This window comes from Eurytemora carolleeae, unplaced genomic scaffold, assembly GCF_000591075.1.
Source record: "Eurytemora carolleeae unplaced genomic scaffold, Eaff_2.0 scaffold623, whole genome shotgun sequence".
Taxonomy (NCBI): Eukaryota; Metazoa; Arthropoda; class Copepoda; order Calanoida; family Temoridae; genus Eurytemora; species Eurytemora carolleeae.
The window spans coordinates 180,979-193,893 of NW_019397006.1; the positions used below are offsets into that span (position 1 = coordinate 180,979).

At 31.6% G+C, this 12,915-nt stretch overlaps 1 protein-coding gene across 1 annotated transcript in view; it reads right to left on the reverse strand.

Annotated features, from left to right (window-relative positions):
- Nucleotides 1-8,332, reverse strand: part of LOC111711052 (protein FAM57A) — an 11,003-nt gene extending 2,671 nt beyond the window's left edge. The window contains exons 1-8 of the mRNA XM_023485290.1: nucleotides 7,973-8,332; nucleotides 5,877-6,100; nucleotides 5,529-5,667; nucleotides 3,072-3,119; nucleotides 1,773-1,853; nucleotides 1,070-1,169; nucleotides 782-879; nucleotides 73-148 (exon numbers count right to left, since the gene is read on the reverse strand). Of these exons, the coding sequence (XP_023341058.1) occupies nucleotides 73-148; nucleotides 782-879; nucleotides 1,070-1,169; nucleotides 1,773-1,853; nucleotides 3,072-3,119; nucleotides 5,529-5,667; nucleotides 5,877-6,090 (756 nt within the window). The 5' untranslated portion in view covers nucleotides 6,091-6,100; nucleotides 7,973-8,332. The remainder of the gene's footprint in view (nucleotides 1-72; nucleotides 149-781; nucleotides 880-1,069; nucleotides 1,170-1,772; nucleotides 1,854-3,071; nucleotides 3,120-5,528; nucleotides 5,668-5,876; nucleotides 6,101-7,972) is intronic.
- Nucleotides 8,333-12,915: the final 4,583 nt, after the last annotated feature.

The window sequence follows — 12,915 nt, forward strand, 5'->3', positions numbered from 1 at the left end:
GGGGGGGGGGGGGGGGGGGGGGTTAGGATGCATGGATAGTTGTACTGTTTAAATCTAGTATATCTAGGATACCTGAGGGAACCATAGTCCCGCCACTGCTAGATGAACCCAGAGAGGAACAGAGAGTAGAACAGTGAATCCCTCCAACCTAGAGATAGATAGAAAGATAGATAGATAGATAGACAGGCAGACAGAGTGACAGACAGTCAGACTGAAAGATAGATAGATAGATAGATAGATAGATAGATAGATATATATATAGATAGATAGATACTGTTTATTAGTTAACATATTACAGATATAGATAATTTAACATATTGTCAGACTTATTAAAGGGACAGTAAATATAATTTAACATATTGTCCGACTTATTAAAGGGACAGTAAATATAATTTAACATATTGTCAGACTTATTAAAGGGATAGAAAAGATAATTTAACATATTGTCAGGTCAGACTTATTAAAGGGCCAGTAAAGATAATCTAACATATTGTCAGACTTATTAAAGAGACAGTAAAGACGTAATTAGTAATCCTCCATTCTAACCCAACCCTTTAAAGGACGAAATCAACTCAATTATGGTTTCTCTATGATCATGACTTGAACATTTCTGCTACAGAAACAAAGGAGGAAAATGTCATATTTTAACCGTTTATGCAATAGAAAAACAACGATATCATCCACATTTTTGATTTGATACAGTTTTAATTTGTACCAAATATGAAGAGCCAATTAAAACTACGACCTTCCCTACTACGTAGTAACGTACTGCATTGTTTACCTTGCATACCACACATACAGACAAGGGAATATTGCTACTCGGCAGAAGAAGAAGGTGACGAGCATAATCAATCCATTTATAATATACACAGGGGAGTCCTTAATAAGTATGATAATGATGATAATGATGAATATGATGATTATTATGATAATGATGATTGTGATGATATTGATGATGATGATGATAATTGATGATAATGATGATAATGATGATAATGATGATAATGATGATAATGATGATAATGATGATAATGATGATAATGATGATAATGATGATAATAATACTAACCTTTAAACCTAGATGGCAAAGGATTACCCTAAATGACACGAAGGGTGTAGAAGCTTCAACTAAGAATGATGTTCCCAATAAACAATCTCCTTGTCCGCCCCTAATTAAAAATTTGGAAATTATTTAAACATTTTACGGTAAGAAGTGTATTTTGATCTGACCCCTTTCTGTATATTCAGCCGTTTTCTTTAACCAATAGGAAATTAGAAACGAGCAGCAACAAATCCAACCAAATACAAGGTGTCCCACAAAACATGACAGTTAGTAAATAGTTTAAAATGTCTTCTTCCTTAATTTATTAAGTTGTTAGATAAGACATAAGAGACTAATAAAAGATATTATATGGCAGTAATATTGTATTAAGATTTATTTCGAAGTAAACTATATTTGAGTAAAAGAAATAAACTGCAAAATGACTGTAATGTCTAATATAGTCTATGGAAGAAGACATTCAAAACTATTCACCAACTCTCATGTTTCGTGGGACACCCTGGATCAGAAATAAGTGTTTTCCAATTCTCACGTAGTGTCCGAAATGTCGAACCGTCTTTGGTTTGCGATTAACAAAATTTGAGATTACCCAGGAAAAAAGGTTTGAAATTTTGTTAAAATAAATTAAGACAAAAGAGTAAAAAGTACAAAAAGTGTAAAAAGTACAAAAGTGTAAAAAGTACAAAAATTGTAAAAAGTACAACATTTTTACCTTGCAAACATTAGTGCAGGGAACCCAACAAGTGGAACAAAAATATGATGAAGAAGAATTAAAGGGCGGTCTTTACAAAACCTAAAATTTAAAACAGTCGGTACAAAACCTAAAATTAAAGGGCGGTCGGTACAAAACCTAAATTTAAAGGTTGGTCGGTACAAAACCTAAAATTAAAGGTTGGTCTGATAACCTAAAATTAAAGGGGGGTCGGTTCAAAACCTAAATTTAAAGGTTGGTAGGTATACCAAACCTAAAATTAAAGGTTGGTCGGTACAAAACCTAAAATTAAAGGTTGGTCTGAAAACCTAAAATTAAAGGGGGGTCGGTTCAAAACCTAAAATTAAAGGTTGGTCTGAAAACCTAAAATTAAAGGGCGGTAGGTTCAAAACCGAATATTAAAGGGCAGTAGTAACAAATTAAAAAGGCCCAAAATAAAAATAAAAAACAGAAATTAACGGGCAGTTGTATTAAACTCTAATTTGCTTATCTTTAAATCTTTGTAACATAATAAAATAGACATTTTATATTTTTTCAACAACGAGTTCTTCAAGGTCATAGATCAATTAATCAAAGTTTGAAATATCATCAGGCTGCAAAGATAGAGTTTAGAAATTTAAAGTTTGAGGCGAGTACTCATTTTCTTTATATCTATTAATATGACAAGAATTGCAACAATAATATGATGAATTAACTGTTTTCAGCTTGTTTTAGAAAAAACGTGCCATGAATTTTGTCCTTTTCCAATATTCTGAACATTCTTATTTATCAGGGCTGTACAGTGAACACTTTCTTTCAAGTGTCTCCCATTTCTAGAGTGACATGGTACCATAAAATCCTTTGTCTGATCCAAAATGAACATACGAGCTACCATTGTTTCTCTTTTTAACAATTGATTACTTTCAATTGTGAGGTTTTTCTACATAAATGGGATTTGTGGATTTCTGCTCACAGAATCAACAGAAGAAACTGTTAGAATTAAACACTTTTCAAGCTCAACAAACGATGATAATTTCAATATTTAAATTTCAATATTTAAATTTCAATATTTAGAATGTCACTTAAAATTATAACGACAGAACCTTAATTAGAATAAAAATAAGATAAAATTCAAAACACAAATAATGCACTTACCTTAATATATTCTTGACAATAACAATAGTTGAAGGGAAGGGAGGGATGGATTTGACTGAATGGGAAAGAGAGGGGGAGTTTCTAGGAAGGGAGAGGGAGTGGGGAGTTGACAGGAATGGAGAGGTGGATTAGACGGGAATAGAGAGGGGTAAAGTGGGGGAATACCTGATTATTTCTTTGGAAGAAACTGTAACATCCTCCTTCTCTTCAGTGCTAAAAAATGAAGAAAAAAAATTATTAACATTTTTTTCCAATACTTTATTTTGTTAAAATACTTATCAAAATATTTCATAATTATTATGTTTTGACAAATTAATATTTACATAAACAACATTTCAAAACTATTTCTTTTATCAAGTTTTCCCAAGGTTATATTTAAAACTGAACTGAAAGTGTTAAAGTTTAAAAACACTCAGAAAATGCAACATTTTTTCCGAAACAAAGTTTTAATTTGACATTTTAGGTGCTAAAATACAGCCAAGGTTGTTTTAAAGAATAATCTTTAAAACTTCAAACACAATTTTCAATAGAAATTAAACAATGTAAATAAATACGTTTTTTGATAAGTTGATTATCTTTAGATACAAGGTGTCCCACGAAACATGACAGTTGGTAAATAGTTTTGAATGCCGTCTTCCATACATATTATTGTTGACCTTTAAAAAAGGTCAAAAAATATTCTAATAAAGAAATCAGGAAAAACCCAAATATTCTATAACATTTATTAAAGAAAAATAAAATTGTTTTGAAATATTTGCACATATAGCTAAGTTAAAATTGGTTGATTGAAATTAATAAAGGAAAAGACAAACATCAGCAGCAACTTCATGTTGGTAATGGTGTTGAAAGGATTGGAACAGTTGGAGCTTCATGATGGTCAGCTCACAGGTGTCAGCATCTTGGCATCAAAGGGTTCACATCTAAGCGACAGTTCTGGGGGATTAGCAGTCAGTAACATGTGTAGGGAGGAACTTGATTTGCCTCTCATCCCCTAGGACATGCAACTCTGGAGGGGGGTTTTGCAGTCTGTAACATGTGAAGGGAGGAACTTGATTTGCCTCTCAATCCCCTGGACATGCGACTACCTTGGAGGTCGGCTTAGACATTAGCAGCATTTGTTGCTAGAGTAGACATCGGCGGCGGGATGAAGGAGTTAGTAGTTCCATGTTAGAGGTGTTCGCATCTCGACATTCTAAAGCTAACTGACGCTGTATGGAGTAGGAGCTAGGTTGAGCGGGGATTTGACATGTGGGGCGTGTTTGCTTCACTTCGTGGTTCCTGTGTACACACGCATTCAGAGAATTAACAGAGGCATTTTGGGCCGGTAAAATCGTCTTCCTTATATTTTCGAATTTATGTTAACAATTATATATTAATGGCCGTTTGCAGTTTATGTCGTTCAAAACATTTTTTTGTTCAAATATATTTTACTTTGAAGTTAATTTTACTAAAATATGACTCCTATATAATATTTTTATTATAGTCTTTGGTATTTAACAACTTAAGAAATTATGGAAGAAGACATTCTAAACTATTTACCAACTGTCATGTTTCGTGGGACACCCTGTATTTTCAAAGAAAATTAATTATATAAGAAATTTAAAAAATCATTTATCATTTCAATAATCTGTAAATATAAGATTTTAACATACTTTGTTCTCAAGGAATTGAACACTTGCCTAAAATTATAATCTTTGCAACCTGATGAGATAAGTTTTTATATTTCAAACTAAATATTAGAAAATTAGAGTTTGATGCAAGTATTCATTTCCTTCGTTTTATTCTAGATAATAAAAAGTGCAGAAAGGATTCAACTAGAAGTTTTTTTAGTTTTACTTTTCCTTTTTTAATTCAAAGTTCACTTAAACTTTCGTTGAAATAAAGCACAGAAAAAAATGTGCATCTAAATTCAGATTTTGACTAACATCATTGAACGAAATCAAAATTGCTATACTTTTCCTATACGTACGTTTCTGTGAAGTGTCAGTACCGTTTACGGAGAAACCCAAATTGTTTACCATAAACCCAATATGTTTGTTTACAAAAAAAGTGTACTGCAGTTTGTGATGGGACAACCATAGGCAACCAAAAAAAAATTTAACTTCCAACATTTGAAAACTGTATTCTGTAAATGTTTGCTTTTTATTAAACTTTGCATATATTTTCTTGAAAAATGGCAAATTTGTTTAGTATATGAGAAATCGGCCTTATCATGGGAGGTATGATTTGTCTGTTTAGTTTTATGTTCCCTCCGGAGAACCGGGCGTAATAAAGATTCTTGTTTTAGAAAAAAATATACGTTTTCGTTAACAATGTAAGAGGGGTTAATGATGGATTTTTCTTCTTGATGCCAACAACATAGACAAGTTTTAATAGCCTACAATAACATGCTGATACGTACTTTATTTTAACGCAGCACATTTCAATTAGAATAAAAAAATTGGTAACCAAAACACATTGAAATAATCAGCTCGCACAATTTCTTAATTTACAACTAATTTTATTTAATGTCTCCTGTATCACCATTTTTAAAGATACATCAGTTATAAACTTTCCTTGTTAAAAGAATGAAGGTGACAGTCTTTTCATTGTTTTTGGTTACTACTGTATAAGTTAATATACCTGTACACCATGTACATAGTGACACAGTCGTAGAAGAAGTACGATACACCAAATATGAGGTAATTCTCGAGTATATAGAACCGTTCGTTGAGTACATCCTCACCACAGTTCATGTACACGTACATGCCGCAGTAACATGCTAAATAGATCGGTACATAATAATATTGTACAACAATTGTATAATTCGTAAAAAATCTTCTGTAAATTTTGAAAATATTTCACTTTGGAAAGACAGGTTTAATTTTGAAATTGAGAAGACCAAAAGAGAAATTATCTAGAATGTTTGAAATCGAAAATTATCTAAAATGAACCATATCAGAATATGGTTTGGTTCTGAATAAAAAATACCTAGTATTGCAAAGACAGAAGAAGTAAGTTTGTTGCTGATGTCGTAGACGCCATGATTTTTAAGAGAATAAAGACGACATATCTGACGACCGATCCAGCTGTTTTGCAGAATGTACTGTATCGTGATGAAAACACATGGGAAAAAAATGGCACCCGCCAAGCACTCGCTAAAGGCAGTCAAGTATCCCGGGGGGTCCGTCAACGGATTAAACATCGTATTGGTCCTACATATTTTAAAATGATAACTTTTTTTGTATTTTCTGAGGACAAAGAGCACATATTTACAGAGGCTATGGGGGCTAAGCCATTGCCCTGAAAAAAGGAAAATTATGATTTCCAGGTGGATTCAGCCCCCAACGGGTGCTGAGTCCATCCCAACTAAAATCTCAAAAAGAGGTTTATACTTAATTCTCCCCCCCCCCCTTCTGTAATAATTTCTGTATACGCCCCTGAATTAGAGCAGTTTCGTTAATTGCTTCTTTCTGTTCCTGCTTATGTTCTTATACGCCCCTGAATTAGAGCAGTTTCGTTAATTGCTTCTTTCACATACATTGTGGAGGAAAAGGTTTTACTGCATTGCAGTATTTTTGAGTTTTTATTGCTTTTCTTCATTTCATACAATCACGTTTTAGCTCGCTATTCCTTAGGATAATTTTCACCCAAAATTTGTTGTTCCTTTTCTGACCGAAACAGGTTCGGATTCGCAAATATTTTAAAGTTTATGCAAATTTTTGTCTCTTGAATGCATTTCCCAAGTTTACTGTGAAATGAATACAATTAGCAGAAATGTTTTAGGGTAAATTTAAATTAGAATTAAACTTTTAAATAATATTTGTTGTTAAATTTATGATTATAAAGTCAGCATTTCAGTTCAAGAGAAGTATTATTTTAATTTATTTTGACAACAACTGTAAGATTTGTCCAATTGGGACAAATGAAGAAAATATACAACTTGAGTTAAATGCGTATTTTCTAACCAGGTATAAAATTAATTAACTGTTTAAAAATTCATACTCGTTGATTAGAAGCTGATGGAAAAAAACATGATTTATGGCTGTTAACTTTACAGCTTCAACATTTCAACAACACTCATTTCATGGACTAACTGATTAATGTTTATTACACTTTAAAGGGATCAAATGACTAAGGTTAAAAAGTACTTGAGACAGCTTTTGGCAATAAAATCATAGAAAAGTCGGTGGATGGTTTGCAAGGCATTGAATGTTTGGATTTTATTTTATATTTATTATCTTATTTATTGTTTTATTTATGTATATTTTATTTATTATTTATCGTTTTTTAAATCTATAGATTTAAAACATATAAAATCCAACCGAGGAATTTTTATTTACAATAAATAGATATATTATAATTTTTATTTATCTCCGTAGTAAAAAAATATATCTTGTTTACTAAATTTAGTATTTTTATGAAAATGTATGTATTGCAGTAAAAAGTAAAAAAAGTAAGATCTGTGAAAATATTTATCTAGAAATAAATATTTTCTTGACGGTTTTGGTTGCATGCTTAGTGCAAGCTATCTCATGATAAGGAAACCTATAAATGTTTGAGAAAATTGTCACTAGGGTTTCCAGCAAAAAGGAAAAATTTCCAATTATTCGCAAAAAAAAATTTTTTCGCGACCATTTCGCTTCATTTTCGAATTTCGTTCGCCCGCGAAAAATGGGAAAATTTTCGCTTTTTTCGCGAAATTTCGCTTCAATCTGTTCCGCGAAAAAGAATTTGCGAAATGAGACCGAAAATTTTCGCATTTTTTCGTGAAACGCTTCGTTCACTGGAAACCCTAATTGTCACGCTTATCATGCTAATTGGAGGGGTCACAAAGGGTCGTGAGGGGTCACAAGGGGTCATTAAATAATTACTTTCTAAATAAATGAAATCAATCATTAGTTTACTTAGGTAGCACTGCAAGGAGAATAATAAAAAAAACTGTTGAATAAAGTATGTTCAACGAAACGGATTGTGTCAATTATACAGTATTTTATCAAAATTATCCATAATTCATATTGATCATGTTAGCAGTAACTTCTTCCACATAGAAAAAATTGTCAATTTTTTTAAGTTATCATTTATTCCTTGAGTATCGATTGATTTATCAATAATATCACTGAAGTCAAATATCGAGACAAAACTGTCTATTTCTTGTCATTCTAACTTTATTTTTTCACCGTTTTATTTTCATTTTATTTGGTTTAGTTCAAACTATGTTTATGTACTTTTTGTGTACACTACAGATTATTCTATGTACACTTTATAGTTCAAGAGTTTATTGTGTACTGTGCACAGTGTACTGCACAAGATGTCCATGATATGCTTGTAAACAAAAAATCACAGATTATTGATTATTTGATTATTTAGTAAACCACTTAGTAAAGAAAAGCCACAGTTAGGCTGTTAGAAACTCTCACATTTTTCCTGAAAAATTCAAATTCTGAATTAAAAAAAAACTACCAGAAACCAATCAATAATAGGAAGACGACATTAAAACAATACTAAACTGCATTTTTTGTTGTTACAATTGCAAATAGTAAAACTACATAGTATTAGTATCAAATGATGTATTAAGTGAAATGGGTCTGTTTTCACTGCACTTGAGTCTAAAAGCCGAATTCCCATTCCAGAGCTTTTTGGAATTTTCACGATATAATCCTTATATATCAATATTAACCAGCGTTCAAAGAGAAAACTTAACTCGGAGATCAAGAGATTATTTATCTTTAAAAGTTGGCAGCTCAGAAGAGAAAGAACTTATATCTGTAAACTTTAAGGGAAGGTACGGGTCATCTGTATATTTAAGTTTATAAATACAATTTTAATATTAAATTTTTGTGTTTCTTGCTTTCTATGTAACTCCAAATTGAATTATTGCAATATATTGAAATTCAATATGTTTTTGATATTGATAAGGATCAATATTGTTAACTTCAATCAGATTTATTTTCCTGTTTCTTGTCCCCTCTTTGCTGTTTCTTTCCTGTTTTAATTCATGAACTGTCCTTGTTCCAGGTTCTGACTGTTCCTTTTCCTGCCCCTGCTGTCCCTTTAATTGAACTTATGACAGTCCCTGCTCTTTCCTTGTTTCTGCTCCTGTTTATGTTCCTTAAGTCCTCCTCCTGTTCCTGTTCCTGCTTCTGTTTATGTTCCTGAAGTCCTCCTCCTGTTCCTGTTCCTGCTTCTTTTTATGTTCCTGAAGTACTCCTTCTGTTCCTGTTTATGTTTATGTTTCTACAGTCCTACTCCTGTTCCTGTTTAAGTTCATGTTTCATACAGTCCTACTCCTGTTCCTGTTTGTGTTTACGTTCCTACAGTCCTACTCCTGTTCCTGTTCCTGCTTCTGTTTATGTTTCTACAGTCCTACTCCTGTTCCTGTTCCTACTTCTATTAGTGTACTGACAGTCCGGTACTCCTGTTCATGTTCCTGTTTCTCCTCTCGATTCATTTCCTTGTTCCTGCTCCTATATTTCTGCTTATGTTCTTGTTCCTGCTTATGTTATTGTTCCTGCTTATGTTATTGTTCCTGCTCCTATATCTCTGCCTATGTTCATGTTCCTACTCCTACATTTCTGGCTATGTTCTTGTTCCTGCTTATGTTATTGTTCCTGCTTATGTTATCGTTCCTGCTCCTATATTTCTGCCTATGTTCTTGTTTCTGCTCCTACATATCTGGCTATGTTCTTGTTCCTGCTTATGTTCTTGTTCCTGCTTATGTTCTTGTTCCTGCTAATCCTCCCTTCCTCTCGCTCTCCCTTCCCCTCTCCCCTCTATCCTCCCTCCCCTCTATACTCCCTCCCTTCTATCCTCCTTGTCCCTTTTCTTTTTTACAATGCCACAAATAGGGTGCTTGGAAATTTCATAAACAGACATTTTGGGCCTTTCATGTTTACACATTGTAGGACACTTCAAACCTTTTAAATCATACTTTGTCTTATACATTTTTTAGAAGACATTTTGTAACCAGGATATTTCATAAAAGACATTTCATAGATAGGACATTTCATGATTTTGCAATTCAAAGACAAATAAAAATCTATTTTCTGATATGATATCGTAAAAATATTAGTCGTTTTTATAAAGGATCACTAGCTGGAGTGAAAAAAATTGAAATAAATAAAATTTGAATTTGTTTAGCATATATTACCCCATGGGTTTCCTCAACAAATTTCAGCCCATTCGATCCAGCCGTTTGGCCAGCTATAGCTGACAATTTATATATAAAGTTGTAATCTCTGTCTGTTTGTCTGTCCAATCGTAACTCAGGAACCACTGGACCGAGTTGCTTCAAATTTTAATAATAAAACTCGGAAGGACCACGGGAATGTTCTTAGCATGACTTTGAGATTCTAAGTTGAGTAGGTCGACTTTAATAGCGAATATGTGTTAGTAAAAAAAACCTAAAAAATCCAATGAATCAGAAATTTTTAGATTTTTCCTAAACGCGGATTTAGGTTTGAAAAAATCATAACAATACGTATTTTTAAGGCATATTCACGGTCTAAACCCAAAATGAAAGAAGATGACTATAATGTTGCATGCATGCACAAATTGTTCCTCCATACAACTAATTCGACAAATTTCTTATATCCATTCATAGATTTCATTATTTTCAATCCAATCCAATATTCTTATACACAAAATCACAATAATATTAGAAACAAGTCTTAGTCAAAATCATGTATAGGACACATTCCTAAGTCACAATTCTAATACCAAATTATGTCTAATTCACGTTTTAAGTCACAGTTCTAAGTCTAAGTTATGTCTTAAGTAATGTTTTTTAGGCTACGTTATGTACAACACATATTTTAAGAAACAATTCTAAGTCACACACATGTAGCTTAGTCCCAGATCTTTTTGGCCTAAATTGTGTTTAATTCACATTCCAAGTCACATTTAAAAGTCACAATTCTAAGTCACAATTTTAAGTCACAATTCTTAGTCACAATTAAGTCGCATTTCTAAGTCACAATGTCTTAGTGAGCATGCCATATCAATACATTTTTATATATAAGGGTCAAATTTCTCTCAATTTTTGTAGAAAAACCTTAGTAAAGTGACTTAGATTGCTTGTGATTTAAGGTCAATAACTATATGAAATTTGCACTAATTTTGACTGGTATGAGTATTCATCAAAACTAGATAATAATTGATTAATTTTATATCCTATATAGGGCACTTTAAAGTTTTCTAAAATTATTATATTAATTATTATAATTGTGAATATTTATCTGTTATTCCTTATTATAATTGTGAATATTAATCTGTTATTCCTTATTATAATTGTGAATATTAATCTGTTATTCCTTATTATAATTGTGAATATTTATCTGTTATTCCTTATTATAATTGTGAATATTAATCTGTTATTCCTTATTATAATTGTGAATATTAATCTGTTATTCCTTATTATAATTGTGAATATTTATTTGTTATTCCTTATTGTAATTGTGAATATTAATCTGTTATTCCTTATTACTCTTTTTTCCGATTTTTCTTGAAAGCATCAAATTAAGCCAAAGCCATACTTTTGAGACCAAATTATGTCTGAGAAGCTTTCTAAGTCACAATTTTGTCTAAAACCTATTCCAATGCACAACTATGACTAAGACTTATTCTAAGTCACCATTAAACTTTAAAGACAAACTCATAAGAAATAATTATGTCTAATACACTTTTCTAAGTCACAACTTTAAGACACATTCTAAGTCACAATTCTAACTCTAATCCATGTCTAAGTCATGGTAAGACATATTCCAAATCACATTTATAAGTCACAGCTTTACATCAATGTCATACTTTTGAGACCAAATTATGTCAAGACACTATTCAAGTCACAATTCTAAGTCACAATTATGTCTAAGTCACTTTCTAAATCACCATTCTACTGTCAAACTCATACTTTTGAGACATAATTAATTTCAAAGTCACAATTATAATTCACAATTACGTTAAAATCTAAGTCACAAACATGCATTAGACACATTCTAAAACACTTTCTAAGTAACAAATATGTCCAACAAATATGTCTAAGACTCAATTCTAACTCAAAACTATTTTTGAGTCATGTTTTTTAAGGCTTCATTGTGTTTAAGACCCATTCTAAGTCACAAGTCTAAGTACACCGTTTCAGTCACACTTTTGTCTAATTTACAGTTTATATTCGAGGCTTATTCTAAGTCACAATAATTTCAAAGTCTTACTTTTCAGACCAATTTGTGACTAAGACACTTTTCAAGTCAAAATTCTAAGTCACAGCTTTGTCTAAGACACCTTCTGAGTCACAAAAACACCTTCTCAGTCCTTATCATGTCTATTGTCTAAGTCACATGTTTTGGGCTCAATTATGTGTAGCACAGCCTTAGAAAAGTGACTTAGAGTCCTTTAACTTCTAATTTGAGGCCACTACTTATTTGGAATTTTCAGCAAACTGTTAAGTTTGGCATNTTAGTTTCTAAGGTTTTTCTTAAAAGCATCAAAAATGATTTTTGACCAGAAAAATGAAGAATTTATTTCATCTTGTTTTACAACCGATGAAGAAATATTTGTGGTATTAAATCCATCTGAAAAGCAGAGGGAAAAGCAATGCTTCTTAATTCTTAGCTCATTAAGTCATATTTTGACTGGAAAGTTAATATTTTCTCAAAAAAGAGTGAGCAAGGCATCAATTTTGATTGCTTGTTGCTTTTGATGCTCTTAAAATTCAAATGTTGATTTAAGATGCTTTCAAATTACACCTTTGATGCATGAGTGAGAGAGAAGAGAGAATTCATAATATTATATGGACATCAAGGATTAACTAAAATATAAAAAATTGGGACAAATGGATTTTATTCTCAATTTTAATGTTTTTTAATGTTAGTTCAACGTATAGGGCAAAACGGATGATTCAAAATTTTTTTAAAATATTAATTTTCAATTAATATTTCAAATGTATATTGCCATTGTCCAAGTCTTAATTGTTTGAAATAGTTTCAAGATCTTTGCGCAATGCAGCGTATTGGTGTTGCGTATTATACGCAAC